The sequence below is a fragment of the Myotis nattereri genome (genome assembly GCF_964212035.1).
Source record: "Myotis nattereri genome assembly, chromosome: 13".
Taxonomy (NCBI): Eukaryota; Metazoa; Chordata; class Mammalia; order Chiroptera; family Vespertilionidae; genus Myotis; species Myotis nattereri.
Genome location: NC_138088.1, coordinates 15218450 through 15231620, shown reverse-complemented (window position 1 = coordinate 15231620; position 13171 = coordinate 15218450). Strand labels below are relative to the sequence as shown.

At 46.1% G+C, this 13171-nt stretch overlaps 1 protein-coding gene across 1 annotated transcript in view; it reads left to right on the top strand.

The window, feature by feature from the left end:
- The window catches only part of LRMDA (leucine rich melanocyte differentiation associated), a 1011348-nt gene that overhangs the window by 573990 nt on the left and 424187 nt on the right, over positions 1-13171 (top strand). The window contains exon 5 of the mRNA XM_081105319.1: positions 1608-1725. Coding sequence (XP_080961445.1) covers positions 1608-1725 — 118 coding nt within the window. The remainder of the gene's footprint in view (positions 1-1607; positions 1726-13171) is intronic.

Here is a 13171-nt window from a genome sequence, read left to right as displayed (position 1 = left end):
TGCCTACTCATTATTTGGTGGGTGAATCAGTGTATGAGTAAGTAAGTAAAAGATGACATCTCTAAGGGAGAAAGTTTGGACCCTGGGCTCAGTCTCAGACCCAGTATTTGGGGCAGGCTTTCCTAGTGTTCCTCAAATCTTTCTAAGCAGGAACCACCTGGACACCCCAGGCCGGCTGTCAGGTGGGAGTTAAGTCAGCCCTATATCAGGGTGACAGGAAGCCTGTTTCATGGCTGTTTCTTTGATTGTATCAGAAGAGTGCTCTGAAAACAGCAGCTCTTTGTCATCTGCCATTTTAACTAGCTTAAAAGCCATCTCTCTCTCTCTCTCTCTCTCTCTCTCTCTCTCTCTCTCTCTCTCCCTCTCCCCCCCCCCCACCCTCTGATTTGAGGGCTGGGATCCAAAGTGGGGTGAAATGACAACGTGCTGTCTGTTGTCACCGTGGTTCCTGGCAGCCCTGTGAAGACATCTTTCACTCCATCATTAAACACTGGCTGGGTTTGTAATGCTGATGTTTTCTTCACCTGAATATTCATCTTTTCCCACCCTACACTTAGTGGTTGCCTTTCCTCCTTCGAGCATCACTCCTGACATATTGTTTCCATCTGTACGTGTCTTTACTTGAAAAAATCTGTTGTCATCCAGACTTTTCTGTACCAGCAGAAGACGGAATTCTCTCTGACATTGACTGAGGCCAGCGGGAGTTCTGCTGGAGGAGAGAAAGGTCACCTGGGCTCCTTGTGGAAATTTCTGGTTTGGGATAAGGTTAAGGACATTTGGAGAGGGGAGGGAGAGGCTCGGAGAGAAATAGAAAAAAAAGGTAATAGATTGAGGCCAGAGAGGAAGCAGGAAGTAGATAGTCAAATTTCCAGGACATGAGATGTTGGGGTATAGAGTTCTGGGGATGAAAAGTATACCTCCAAAGAATTTGAGAGTATTTTGACTTTAAATGACTAACATAGAGGTTATCGCTAGAGATCTCTAAGTTGTTGTCTCTGGTGTTTGAGTGATCAGCTATCTTTCCCCTAGACAAGCATTGGAGGTCACATGTGATGTCAGAGTGGGGCCTGTCCTGGGAACCCAGGGCTCCCCTGAAAAGGGAGGTACCCTACTTACCCCAAGTCACATTTGCACTGAGAAGCTAATGCTTGGGGTTGCTTTACGGTTTGTTTCTTTGAAGCCTACTTATCCTCCTTCAGCTATTAGTTTTTAATTATTAGGCCCCTTTCTCTGTGCTTCCAAAACTACTGCATAACTTCAATCTTGGTGCTTAGCTATGCTGTTTCTAATTTCTTTGTGTGAGTCTGCCATGCCGACGACACGGAAAACCCCTCTAAATGCAGGGACCATATCTAGGGCCTGGCACATAGTAGGTGCTCAAGAAATATCTGTGCAAGAGAAATGAATGTGTATTTTATTGCGTTAATTCTGATGCTACTTTGCAAGATGGCCTGAGGGTGAGCAAAAAAGTTTGTTCCTGCCTTCAAGAAGCTTGTAGTTTAGGTGAGGACATCAACGGACCTAAATTGCCAAATACCAGACACATTGCATGGAACTTTGAGGTGGTCACACACCCTCCTGAGCTGTCTCTGCCTGTTCTCTTCCAGATGCTTTGTTCTTCACAAGCTGCCCAATTTAAAGTTCTTGGATGCCAGGAAAGTAACCAGAGAAGAACGAGAGGAAGCTTTGGTCAGAGGGGCGTTCATGAAGGTGGTGAAGCCCAAGGTAAGCTGCCTAGGTCATGGTCTTCTCGAGGGATTTGTGTCTCACCGCACAGGTACTCTTGGAGCATGGAGGGCGTGCTTCCATGTATTCAGAATGCTGGAGAGCTCGTCCGTGGGTACACTGTTAGCCAAACAAGAAGCAGGACTGGGTACACACTGGGTCTTCCCAGTCTAAGCGAACCTTATTTGTAAGGTGATTTCAGTTGGATGGTTTGTTTACTGGTAAAGCAGCACCTTGCACAGCCAATGGTGATGTCCCAGGAGTAGGTGGGATTTCAGGCCTCTTTCTTAAAGATGGTTCATTTATAAGATGGTACCTCTGCAGGTCTGGAGCTGAGAAAGGGGAAAGGGGAAAGCGCTGAGCATGTGCGCTTTCTCAGGTGGCTGGGATTCCTCTAGCACCTCACAGGGGGCCCTTCTTCCCTGGGACCAAAGGGGAGACACAGGAGAGGGATTTTCTTGGTTCCACAGCGGAGAACTCAACAGCTCTCAGAGATCCTGGTAGAGGGAAAGTGCGTTTTTCTGACAATGGGACCTGGGACTGGTGTGTGCTCCCTCCAGGTAGCTTTCTAGGGTTCATGGAAATGATGCTCACTGACCTGTCAGGCTGAGTCTGCCCTGAGGCCATGGAAGTGACCATGGGTCATCTTAATGACAACATTGATGAGGCAGGCGGGGCTTGGCTCTCAGACCCAAGGAGATTTTTAAGGACATGGACAACTATCTTATTAGGAGGAATTGGGGTCCTTCTATGAGGCCTGAGGCTGGGGCATGGACTTGATGACACTTGGTGACCCCAGTGGAGATCCATCCCTGCCCTGGGGCTCTGTGGAGTGACATTGTCTTTTCCTGTGGGATCCTGGCATGCGTGTTGAAAACATTGTCCCAGAAAGCCAAGAGGTCCAGTTTTTCCTCACTTATTGACTTGCAGTGCTCTGCCCAGGTATTGGGAATGACTGAGAGGGAAAGAGGAGAAAGCAAACAGGACCAAAACCGAAAGAGCAACCTCTCTGTCAGGTTGCTCAGCTGGCAGCAGACTTCAGGCCACGTTCTCTCCCTGAATCCGTGAGGTGCAACTTATTTCCCATGGTGCTGAATATGATTGCTGGCAGTTGTGGAAAGATGCAACACAGAGGGTGTAATCCTGGCAGATAAATGTATCGTTACCTGTTTCAGCATGTGGGAAATTAATTGAGCGATTCGTTTTGTAGTTATTAAAGTGTTAACAGTTTTCCTTAACGAGGCATATTTGACATGTTGCTCATGGCTGCCTTCAGATATTTCAGCTCTTGTAATTTTTGTCCAAAGGAAATAATTTATTTCTTGGCTCTTTCTTTGTTTTGTTTTTTGTTTTTGTTAAAAGATTTCAGAGACAGCTGCACCAGCAAAACCAACAAAGAACAACAAATGAGCCGCCTATAATACCTTGGGGTCTTGCCCCTCTTACATTTCCCACCTTCACATTCACAGGCACTTTATAAACTAGGTCAGAATTTGTTCCGCTGTCATTGTCATTGACATGGGCAGCTCTGTTGTCACTGGAAATCTGAAGGGGTTCCAGATATTGTATCGGAGTGGGGCTCTCTGTGTGTGTCCACCATGGTTCTGGGGTTCCTTGCCTACTGAGGGAAGGGAGCGCTGGCTTATTCTGCAGCTCCATAACTCAAGCCTGGAGACCTTCATCGGGCTGCCCACGTCACCCGCTAGGAATTGCTGGAGCTTTTCCTGTGTGTTTGACCACGGAGCCCACATTCTCCACTCTGATTTATTACCCCGGAGCAGGGAGCTAAACTGTTTTTCATGCACCTCTGGGTTCAAACAGAACCTCATCGGAGGCCTAGGTGAAGACAGCGGGAGAAAGCAGGGCTGTTCTGTTGGAGCAGAGATGGCGGCAGGATCAGAGTTTGGTGGGGAGAGGGAGCTCTGGCATCCTCTCCAGTCCTTGAAAGCAAATGGGCCTGGCTCCTTAAAATCGGTAATAGCTGGTTCCCTGAGTCATTAGCAACTTAAGCAGAAATGCTCTTCAAAGCCCCACATTAGTTTCTAGTCAATTATAGAATTAGCTCATGTTTGTAATTGACTCTCACATCTTTGTTAACGGTATTAAGCTTTACAGTGTGCATGGATTTGAGGAGAAGCGGAGGTACTCTGCGAAAGTGTGAGGATCTTCAGTGGTTACCTTTTTGTGGTCATATGATCTCCAAACTGGACTGGACTTCAGTAATCACCTGGTCTGAGATCTCATTTACTGGGTGAAGGAATAGGGAGAAGATGGAGTGTCCTCAGGCACCCAGAGCCCCCTGAGGCAGACTACGATTAGAACCCCGGGATGTGAGACCAGAACCCTGGAATATGGGATTAGAACTCTGGGATGTGGGACCTGAACCCAGATGTGGTACCAGAACCCAGATGTGGGATCAGAACCCAGATGTGGGACCAGAACCCAGATGTGGGATCAGAACCCAGATGTGGACCAGAACCCAGATGTGGGATCAGAACCCAGATGTGGGACCAGAACACAGATGTGGGACCAGAACCCAGATGTGAGACCAGAACACAGATGTGGGACCAGAACCCAGATGTGGGATCAGAACCCAGATGTGGGACCAGAACCCAGATGTGGGACCAGACCTAGGGATGTGGGCTTCCACTTAAGTGTTCTGTTTACACCATGATCCTTCAAGGGCGCCAGAGGATTTCTCTGGCTTCCTGGCCTGATAACAAACTGTAAGCCTCTCTTGATGGCAGGCAGTTCCCTATTGTCTGTTTTCAGAGATGCTCACCAGGACTTTTCTTGCAGCTAGAGAGAGGCCAAACAAGCTCCTTGCTGAATTAATAATGTTAAAAAGGCTGGTTCTCGCCTGCTCACAGTATATACAGACATATGTTTGTTCCTATGCAGGTGTGTATATACGCTTTCCATCTCTGTGTATATATACATATGTATGTTCTGGGAGGTATGTGTACGCCTGGATTCGGCTCCTAAGTGGAGAGCAATTTCCTCCCTGTGAATTGCGACGCTGTGCTGAGCGCACTGGGTGAAGACCTATTTTTCATAACAGCGTCAGACTCTCAAGTTGGCTCCTGTCCTTTCCAAGGCGGCGGCCCGTTGTGCTTATTCAGCAGGAGGCTCTGATGGATGATCAAGGGGGCTGTGATTTGGGGAGCTGTTTTCATTTTATTCCTGACATAACGTATTTGGGAGGATGGAAAATGCCTCTCCAATCACAGCCCGTGCCATGGAGGTAGGGAACAGGCAGTGTGGGTTCTTGGCTAATGCAAATGCAGAATCATCCAGGATCTAATAAGCCCCGAGGTCCCGGAGGTTTGATTTGGTACCTGGCAGGCCCTGGCACGTGAGTGCGAGCTCTCTCTTGCTCTCTCTCAGCTGACACAGTTCTTCATCCCTGCCTTTGGCTTTTATTGCTTAAAAGCCACCTTCTGTCTGAGCTCTGATTGTTCTATAGAAGGCTGCTATCATTCATTAGGGAGTGATAGCTAATGCTACAATGGGCTCTTCTAGACCCTCAAGTGTGTGTGTGTGTGTGTGTGTGTGTGTGTGTGTTGTCAGTTAATGGACTTACAACAGCTAGGCTTTGTTCATTTCCCAGAATTATAAAGAGAATATGTACCTTTGTCCAATATTGGCCACTGAATCGTAACATTGTCCATGCAGAGAGCACCAAGCTGGGCACAGAGAAGGCTGAGGCCCTGCAAAGAGCGGCTTCTGTAATGACCGGTCCGTGACCCCCTCGCCACACGAGAAACACAGATCAAAGTGGTGCAGGGGCCTGTCCAGGAGGGCGTGCATGGCGGACACTCCAGCCCTGCACATCAGAGAGACGGCTCAAGGATCCGACAGTCAGAATTGCTTAATTATGTCCTGGCTTTGTAATTATTCATCCCTGTTCTGGCAAAGAGCACAGTTGTCATTTCTCTGACATAATTATTTAAAGCTGAGCCCTCTTGTTTACAGGCACATGCATGAAGTTGGCTACCAACTATTTAATCTCCAGGACCTTATGGGAGCGACGGGGGGAGTAACTACAGGGGCAGCCAGACTGAGAATCACAGCCCACTTTAGAAAGTGTTCTAACATGTGTATTTTTGCTTATAATCATGGCCATTCTCTTGTAGGTAAGATATGGAAACAGGTGTGTTCATGAGTACAGCTAGGTCCTTGAGAATATGTCAGCATGTCTTTATGCAGGCATGTGTGGGTTTCCTAGCACGTGTAGTTTGTGTATTTGTGTCGTGTTTTATAGTTTGCATACGTGTCTGTGTATCTTTGGGTATTTGGGGTGTCTAGTGTGTGTGTTTATAAGTGAGAGGAATGGGTGAGTGAGGAAGAGTGTTTCATTAAAGGAATAAACTTCTGAATACCTGTGCCTTCCATAACTCTTTTCTATTCTCTTCCTTAAACTGAAAGTTGAGCGCTATTTCGGCCTGAGGATTTACCTGCTGTCGGCTCTGGGAGGGCTGGGGCTTCTCTTTTCCACTCTCATGTCTGCGGTGCCTGGTCTATAGCAGAGACTCGGCCAATTCTCCTCCCAAGAATATACCGTGGACAGAACATGCTGGAAGATCCATCATGAAAGGTGGTCCCGTGTTCGTTGTTGCTTGACTGTGGCCCTCTGGAAAGGGGGCCTCTGCCTTAAGGAACATTAACCATCCGAATCTGTGTGTTGGCAGAAAAGACAGAATCTGGGCTACATAGCTGTTTTCCCAAAGGATTTACCTGGTATTTGTTATGACGGCAAAACCTCTAGCTGCCATGATCACTGGGCCTCGGCTTCTTCATTGGGTGGCATTGCTGGGGAGGCTGGGTGAGGTCCCCGGGGTGGGGGTGGGGGACTGGCACTGATCACGTTCTCTGAGTCCTTCTCTCAGAGTCCACTTGGTCCTCATAGGGCTTTTAGGAAAGAAAAGTAGCTTTTCTGAGAAAACATGTTGGGGCGCTCCACAGTCTGTGTACAATTAAAATGAGATTTCCCCTCTCTGAGCTGTTATTGGTTTTTGTGTGTTTGTTTTGTGTGTGTGTTTTGTTTTGTTTTTGTCTTATCATAAAGGAGCACAGCCTAGCGCAGTGATGGCGAACCTATGACACGCGTGTCAGAGGTGACACGCGAACTCGGTGTTTTGGTTGATTTTTCTTTCTTAAATGGCATTTCAATATATGAAATAAATATCAAAAATATAAGTCTTTGTTTTACTATGGTTGCAAATATCAAAAAATTTCTATGTGTGACACGGCACCAGAGTTAAGTTAGGGTTTTTCAAAATGCTGACACGCCGAGCTCAAAAGGTTCGCCATCACTGGCCTAGTGGCTTTTTTGGTTCAGTTAGCTGTTTTGAAATGCCTAGCCTAGTTCTTTACTAAATGCTCCCTTTTTCTAAACCACAGTGTATATGTCTCTCCTATCTTCTGTTAGCCTTATCTAGCCCAATTGCAAACATGTAAAAGGTTATCAGAAAACACCTCTAGATTGATTGCAATTACTAGCATTTGCTCTACACTTAATATTTTCAAGAATAGATATTTTACATAAAGTTGGGCCTGCCTATAAATAAATATTCTAATAACTAAATAAACCACATATATACAGCAGAATAGACAATAAGTCCATCTATGTTGAAAGCTCTCTATTATGTTACGTGTTCAGAAGAAAACCAACATTCCTTATTTTCTGGAAATCTCCAACTGCCTGAAAATGTTAGTGTTTTATAGTTCTTTTATCTTTTTGCACAAATGTTTTTTTGTCTAGAGACATATTCAGAGTCTATTTTCAATTTTTTATAGTAAATTTTGAAGGGAGGAAAATTTTAAACTAATTTCTTTTTTGGAAGATGCCTGGGCAGTATGTTTAGAAACAACTCCAGGAGCCAAAGATTTGTAGTTCGTTTGTTTTTCATTGTTCCTCCTGATTTCACAGTTTGCCGCATTCATCTTGGGGGGATCACTTACAGGTTTTGTATTTCTCTATTTTAGCACCAAGCTTCCCTGCATCTCAAGTAAATGCTTTCAGAGTATTGCTCTTTAGAGGCAATTTTGGTCACTTTTCATTGCCTTGCTCTTGGGTAGCAAATCTCTGAAATCAGAGACGGACTGTTGCATAAAAGTTGTGTCTCTCATGCCCTGGCAAAGCCCTATGGGCAGAGAATTGAAATCCACAGTAGAGAGAAGAAAAGTAAAACAGTGGCAGCTGGTGCTGGTGGCAGCCTTTCAGAGCCACTCCCCGAAATCTCTGGGGCCTGGTCAGGTTATGAGCACATAGTAGGTCTCACTCTCTATTAAGCCAAATGCCTGGTGAGATTTTGTGGTGTTTCTGTTGGAATCATTGGCTTTTACTGCATCCCAATGGCCCAGCTCTACACTTTTCCTCTTTTTGGCCGACAACATGCTCACTTTTGTCCAAGGATATTTGGGCAGACACATGCCTAGGGGATCATGGAAGGAAGAGGCCCTTTGCGGGGAATTAGATAAGTCTTCCTAGATACTTCCTAGATACTCTGGAACCTGAAAATAGGGAGAAGTGCAGTAGATTTCATCATTTGTCTAAAATCATTCTCTTTCTGCCCTTGCCGTGGCTTCCCTCTATGGGAGGAGTACACTTCTCCATCCCACTGACTTTGGCTACGACACTTTGGCCAATGGGATGTGTGTGGAAGTGACAGCATGCCAGTCCTGGGCCAATGCTCTGTGAGATACTCTGTGTTTTCACTCGCCCCTCTTTTGTGTCTGCCATTTACTGTGAAAACAACGTGAGACTCACACCGAGCAGACCTGAACCTGACCCTGAACTACCCCAACCAACCCCAGACCTCAGCATAAGAAATAACTGCCTCCTGGAAGTCACTATGAGTTATGGAATAGTGTTACTAGAGAAGCCTGAGAGAGACACAAGCCATCCATCCACACATGCTGCCCTCTGGTCTCCCCTGGCACTTGATCCAGAGCTCTGAACTGGGACACAACTTGGGTTTTAGTGAAGTTAGTGACAGTGTTGAGTGTCACAACACCAACTTCTGTAGGCTTTCTGGATGCTTAACTAATTAGAATCACAAGACCAGCCTTAGGGTCAACTGGCTGCCTTGGGGTGCACTACGGCAGGTTTTGAAACATTTCTGCCCTGTGAGTAAAAACAACAACTAGCATGTATTAAATGTCCACTGTGTACTAGATACTGTACAAGCAACTTAAAAATCTCCTTGAATTTGAATCTGCACATGAGGAAACTGATGTTGAGAGAACTTACAACAGCACCTAAAATTACAGTGCGACGTGGGATCAGACTCTTCCTTTGCTCTGCCTAGGCCTCAGAGCTCATGGTGTCTCCCCTTATCCCTTACATTGCATCAACTGGGCATGGAGATGTGATGGGAGGTAGAAGTAAAAGAGCAGGAAGACCAGATCATGGAAGGGAGCCCAAGGTAACTTGGTGATTTTTCAATTTGACCTTGCCCTGTGACCACTCCCCCAAGCCCATTTTGGTGAAATACATGGGCGAGGCAGAGGATTGGAGGAGCCAGGCTGAGAAGGGTTCTGTTCTGCCATCACATGAGGATGAGGAGGAAACCTGGCAGGGTCTGAATGGAGAGGAGAGGGAGGGCAGGTCTGTGTTGGTCCCTGGGTGTCTTGGGGAGGGAGCAGAGTGCTCTTTGAACAGCAGGTGTTTGGGAAATCTGTGCAGAGGCAGTTGCTGGCCGGACGCTGTTCAGAATTCAGACCACCCAGATGTGGTGGTGCTCAGGTGGCCACAGAGGCCAAAGAGCTGGGGCTGAGAGCCCTCTTTCTGGGGCTGCTGGGAGGGGTCTGTGTGGCTGCAAACAGCTCAAGCTGGGATAAGGAGAAAGCCTATGGCTGTTGAAGGCCCAGTGGTTAACTCCCCTGGTGATGGGTACATGGTGTTCTAAAAAGTACCTTGACATATTTTTGCCCAAAGTACCCTATCCCCTATGGTATCAGTTGCCTCAGGTTTGTTTGTTTATCTTTTAATATATTTTTATTGATTTCAGAGAGGAAGGGAGAGGGAGAGAGAGATAGAAACATTAATGATGGGAGAGAATCATTGATCAGCTACCTCCAGCATGCTCCCTACTGGGGATCGAACCTGCAACCCAGGCATGTGCCCTGACTGGGAATCGAACCGTGACCTCCAGGTTCATAGGTTGATGCTCAACCATTGAGCCACACTGGCCAGACAAGTTGCCCTTGTTTTAAGGAGTAAATTTAAGCCTTCTTAACTTGGTTATGAAAGGTCCTCATTTGTGTGACCTCTGGTAATTATTGAGATGGGGCCTCAATAGCCAATTATATCTGTATTCTGTATATTTCCAACTTGACCTTTTCTTGATCCACTTTAGAAGATAGGTGTTGGTTTTTTGCTTTTGCACTTCAGGTTTTTTTATTTCTTTTAAAAACTAAGCCTGAAAGGAAAGAGAAGAGGAAAACAAAGATGCTTCTTTAAGAAAGTGGGTCCCCACAGAGTAAAGTTGGGGTGCTAATGTAAGTTACCCATGTTTACAGCTAAGATTACCCCGGATTCCCTCTGCAGCTTCAGGGCTTGGCAGGGAGCTGCTCTTGGCAGGTGCATTGGTGAGCTTGAACCGCACCTTCTCCTTAACATGCGTTGCTCCACTTACCCCCACCCCCACTGAGTTTTGCTTTCAGCCTGGTGATTAAGGCCAGTGATGAGGAGAAGTGGGTTGGAAAAACAGAAACAACTTGTCTAGGAGCAGAAAAAAAGGCCAGCAATGGAGGTGTGCGTGATGGGAGAGCATGAATGTCTTCACTCCTCAGTTAGAGCAGGGCCTCGCTCTCTGTCCTGCTGAAGCCTGTGGCTTCAGAAAGCTCTGCCTGGCTTAGAAAGTCCCTTCTGGGCCCGTGGGAACATCAGACGGCAGGGACTGAACCTCAGGGCAGGTAGGCATCCTGGAAGAGGAAACCTGGGGATGGATGGCTCGCTAGGAAACACATCAGGAACCGATGTGTTCTGACACTCACTATGATGACATGTTAATACTATTTACAATTCTGTGGCTAAGGGAGAAGGAGAACATAAAGATGGCATTGTCCTAATTTCTGCTCTTGAGTTCTTATCATTTCCAAACCGGCTGCAGCTAATAGCAGGTGTCCTCGTTTGCTAGGGCTGCCAGGATGAAATACCACACTCTGGGTGACTTAAGCAACAGAAATTAATTTCTCATAGTTATGGAGGCTAGAAATCCAAGGCAAGGTGATGGCAGGATTGGTTTCTTCTGAGGCTCCTCCCCTTGACTTGTAGATGGTCATTTTATTTTTTAAAATATATTTTATTGATCTTTTACAGAGAGGAAAGGAGAGGGATAGAGAGTCAGAAACATCAATGAGAGAGAAACATCGATCAGCTGCCTCCTGCACACCCCCTACTGGGGATGTGCACGCAACCAAGGTACATGCCCTTACCGGAATCGAACCTGGGAGCCTTCAGTCCGCAGGCCGACGCTCTATCCACTGAGCCAAACCGGTTAGGGCGATGGGCACTTTCTTGCTGTGTCCCCACATGGCATCTCTCTGTGTGCTCACATCCCCACTCTCTGTGTGTGTCCACATTTCCTTTTCTTATGAGGGCACTAGCCACACTGGATTAAGACCCATCCAGTGGCCTCACTTTAGGTCAGTCCCCTCTTTAAAGGCCCTGTCTTTAAACAACCATATTCTGAAATATTGGGGGTTAGGACTTAATGTAAGATTTGGGGGGGTATATACTTTAGTCCTTAACAACAGAGAAGAAGGGTGAACTTTAAGAAGATGTAAAAGAAAACTCGTGTAAGCTCAGTGAGGAAGGGATGTCTCTAATATTTGACATTTACTTGTTCTTTTCATTATCCCCCCAAAAGCCTAAGAAGCAGAGAAGTAGGTAGGATAAAGTAGTAGGATAATCTTAGGTTATCCAACTTGAATGCAGGAAAAAGGCTTCACAAAGTTTGAACGAAATAAAAATTTGATCTGTTTGTCTGAATGTGGCTAATGCATACATTTCAGGGTACCGTCCAGGTGAGTGCCAAGCAGGCATATGCAGGGATTAGTAGGAGCTTTAGGAATGGCACTTCCTTCCTCCACAGAGTAGGCTCAGAGGAGATGCTTAGAGGAGAGCTTCCTCTCATTTTTAAAATTACCTTTATCTCTAGTGGAGCCCTTTGCCCTGAATGGTTCCTTGAGGAGTTAAAAGCAGCTGTTTCATAGGGAGAAGAGTTATGACACATCCCCACTGCTCCCTGCCTGTTTCTCCAGGGAGCTTATCTCTCTGCCAAGAACTCCAGGAATACCCAAGCTCCCAAGTACTTGTTGGATCTGGTGGGAGAGCTGGTTACAACATTCTAGGAAGTAGGTTTTTGCCTCTCCATTGTTTTGTCTACCCGTGGTCACCATGGCTTACTTCTGGGGCCCATGGACATGCCCCCACTCCAAACACTTCATCACCTTCCCTCTGACCAGGCCAAGGCATGTTTCACAAGCATGATAGAGCAGGTCTGCCCTTAGGGTCCCTAAACGCTGGGATGCAATTAGCTCCTTTATTTGCTTTTCTTGCTCCTGGCAGTAGAGTGTCTTAGATGAACAGAGGGCACAGTCAGTAATGCACAGGTGCTGTGTAATCGGGGTTTCCTGCTGATTTAGCCACATTCCATGCTCTTGTCCATGATAGAAATACACTTAGCCTTTTACCAAGGATATTTTAGGCTAATTTTATTTTTCAGGTGAATTTTGACATATGGCAGTAGATTTTGAGCTACCTTACCTGAGTTAGAATTCATTATTTCTTTCAATGGTGAACTAATGCTCCTGTCTAGGCTCTAAAGCTGTATGTATGTTTTTTCTCTCCTGAGGTGGGGAATTTTAAGTGGGGCTTCTCCTTCATGTCACCTTCAACTCAGGAGTGAAATTTAGAAGTGAGTCACTTTTTTTGTTGTGGCATTTTGCATTGTCATGCAGCTATCTGGCTTAGCGTAGCGACCTCTCCCATGTTTTATTGGGCCCATTTTTATTCATTTCTCCCCACCACCCAACCTTCACTTTTGTTTTTGATGTGATTCAAGGAGTTGCCTCCAGCTGTTCTTTGGGGAAGGTTTAAAATCTGAATTTATTGTGGCTCTGGTAGCCCATGGAAAACCTATGATTCTTACTTCGTTCAGTAGCTGCTGTCAGACCTGCTTTTCCATTTAGGGGTCAGCCCTACTCCAAGTCTCAGGATTACGTTTAGGTTTGCAATAAAGGCTGAACTTCTTCCTTCTGCCACCCATCTCCCCATTGTTAATACAGGGAATCTAATGCCTCCCTCCATGCTTGTTGTGAAGATTAAATGAGGTAATATGTGTAAGGAGCTGATTCAGTCCAGGGAAGGTGGTATTGCCCTTATACTCTGGTGGTTCAACTGAGTTTTATACTTAAATGAAGTGTTTCTGAGGCT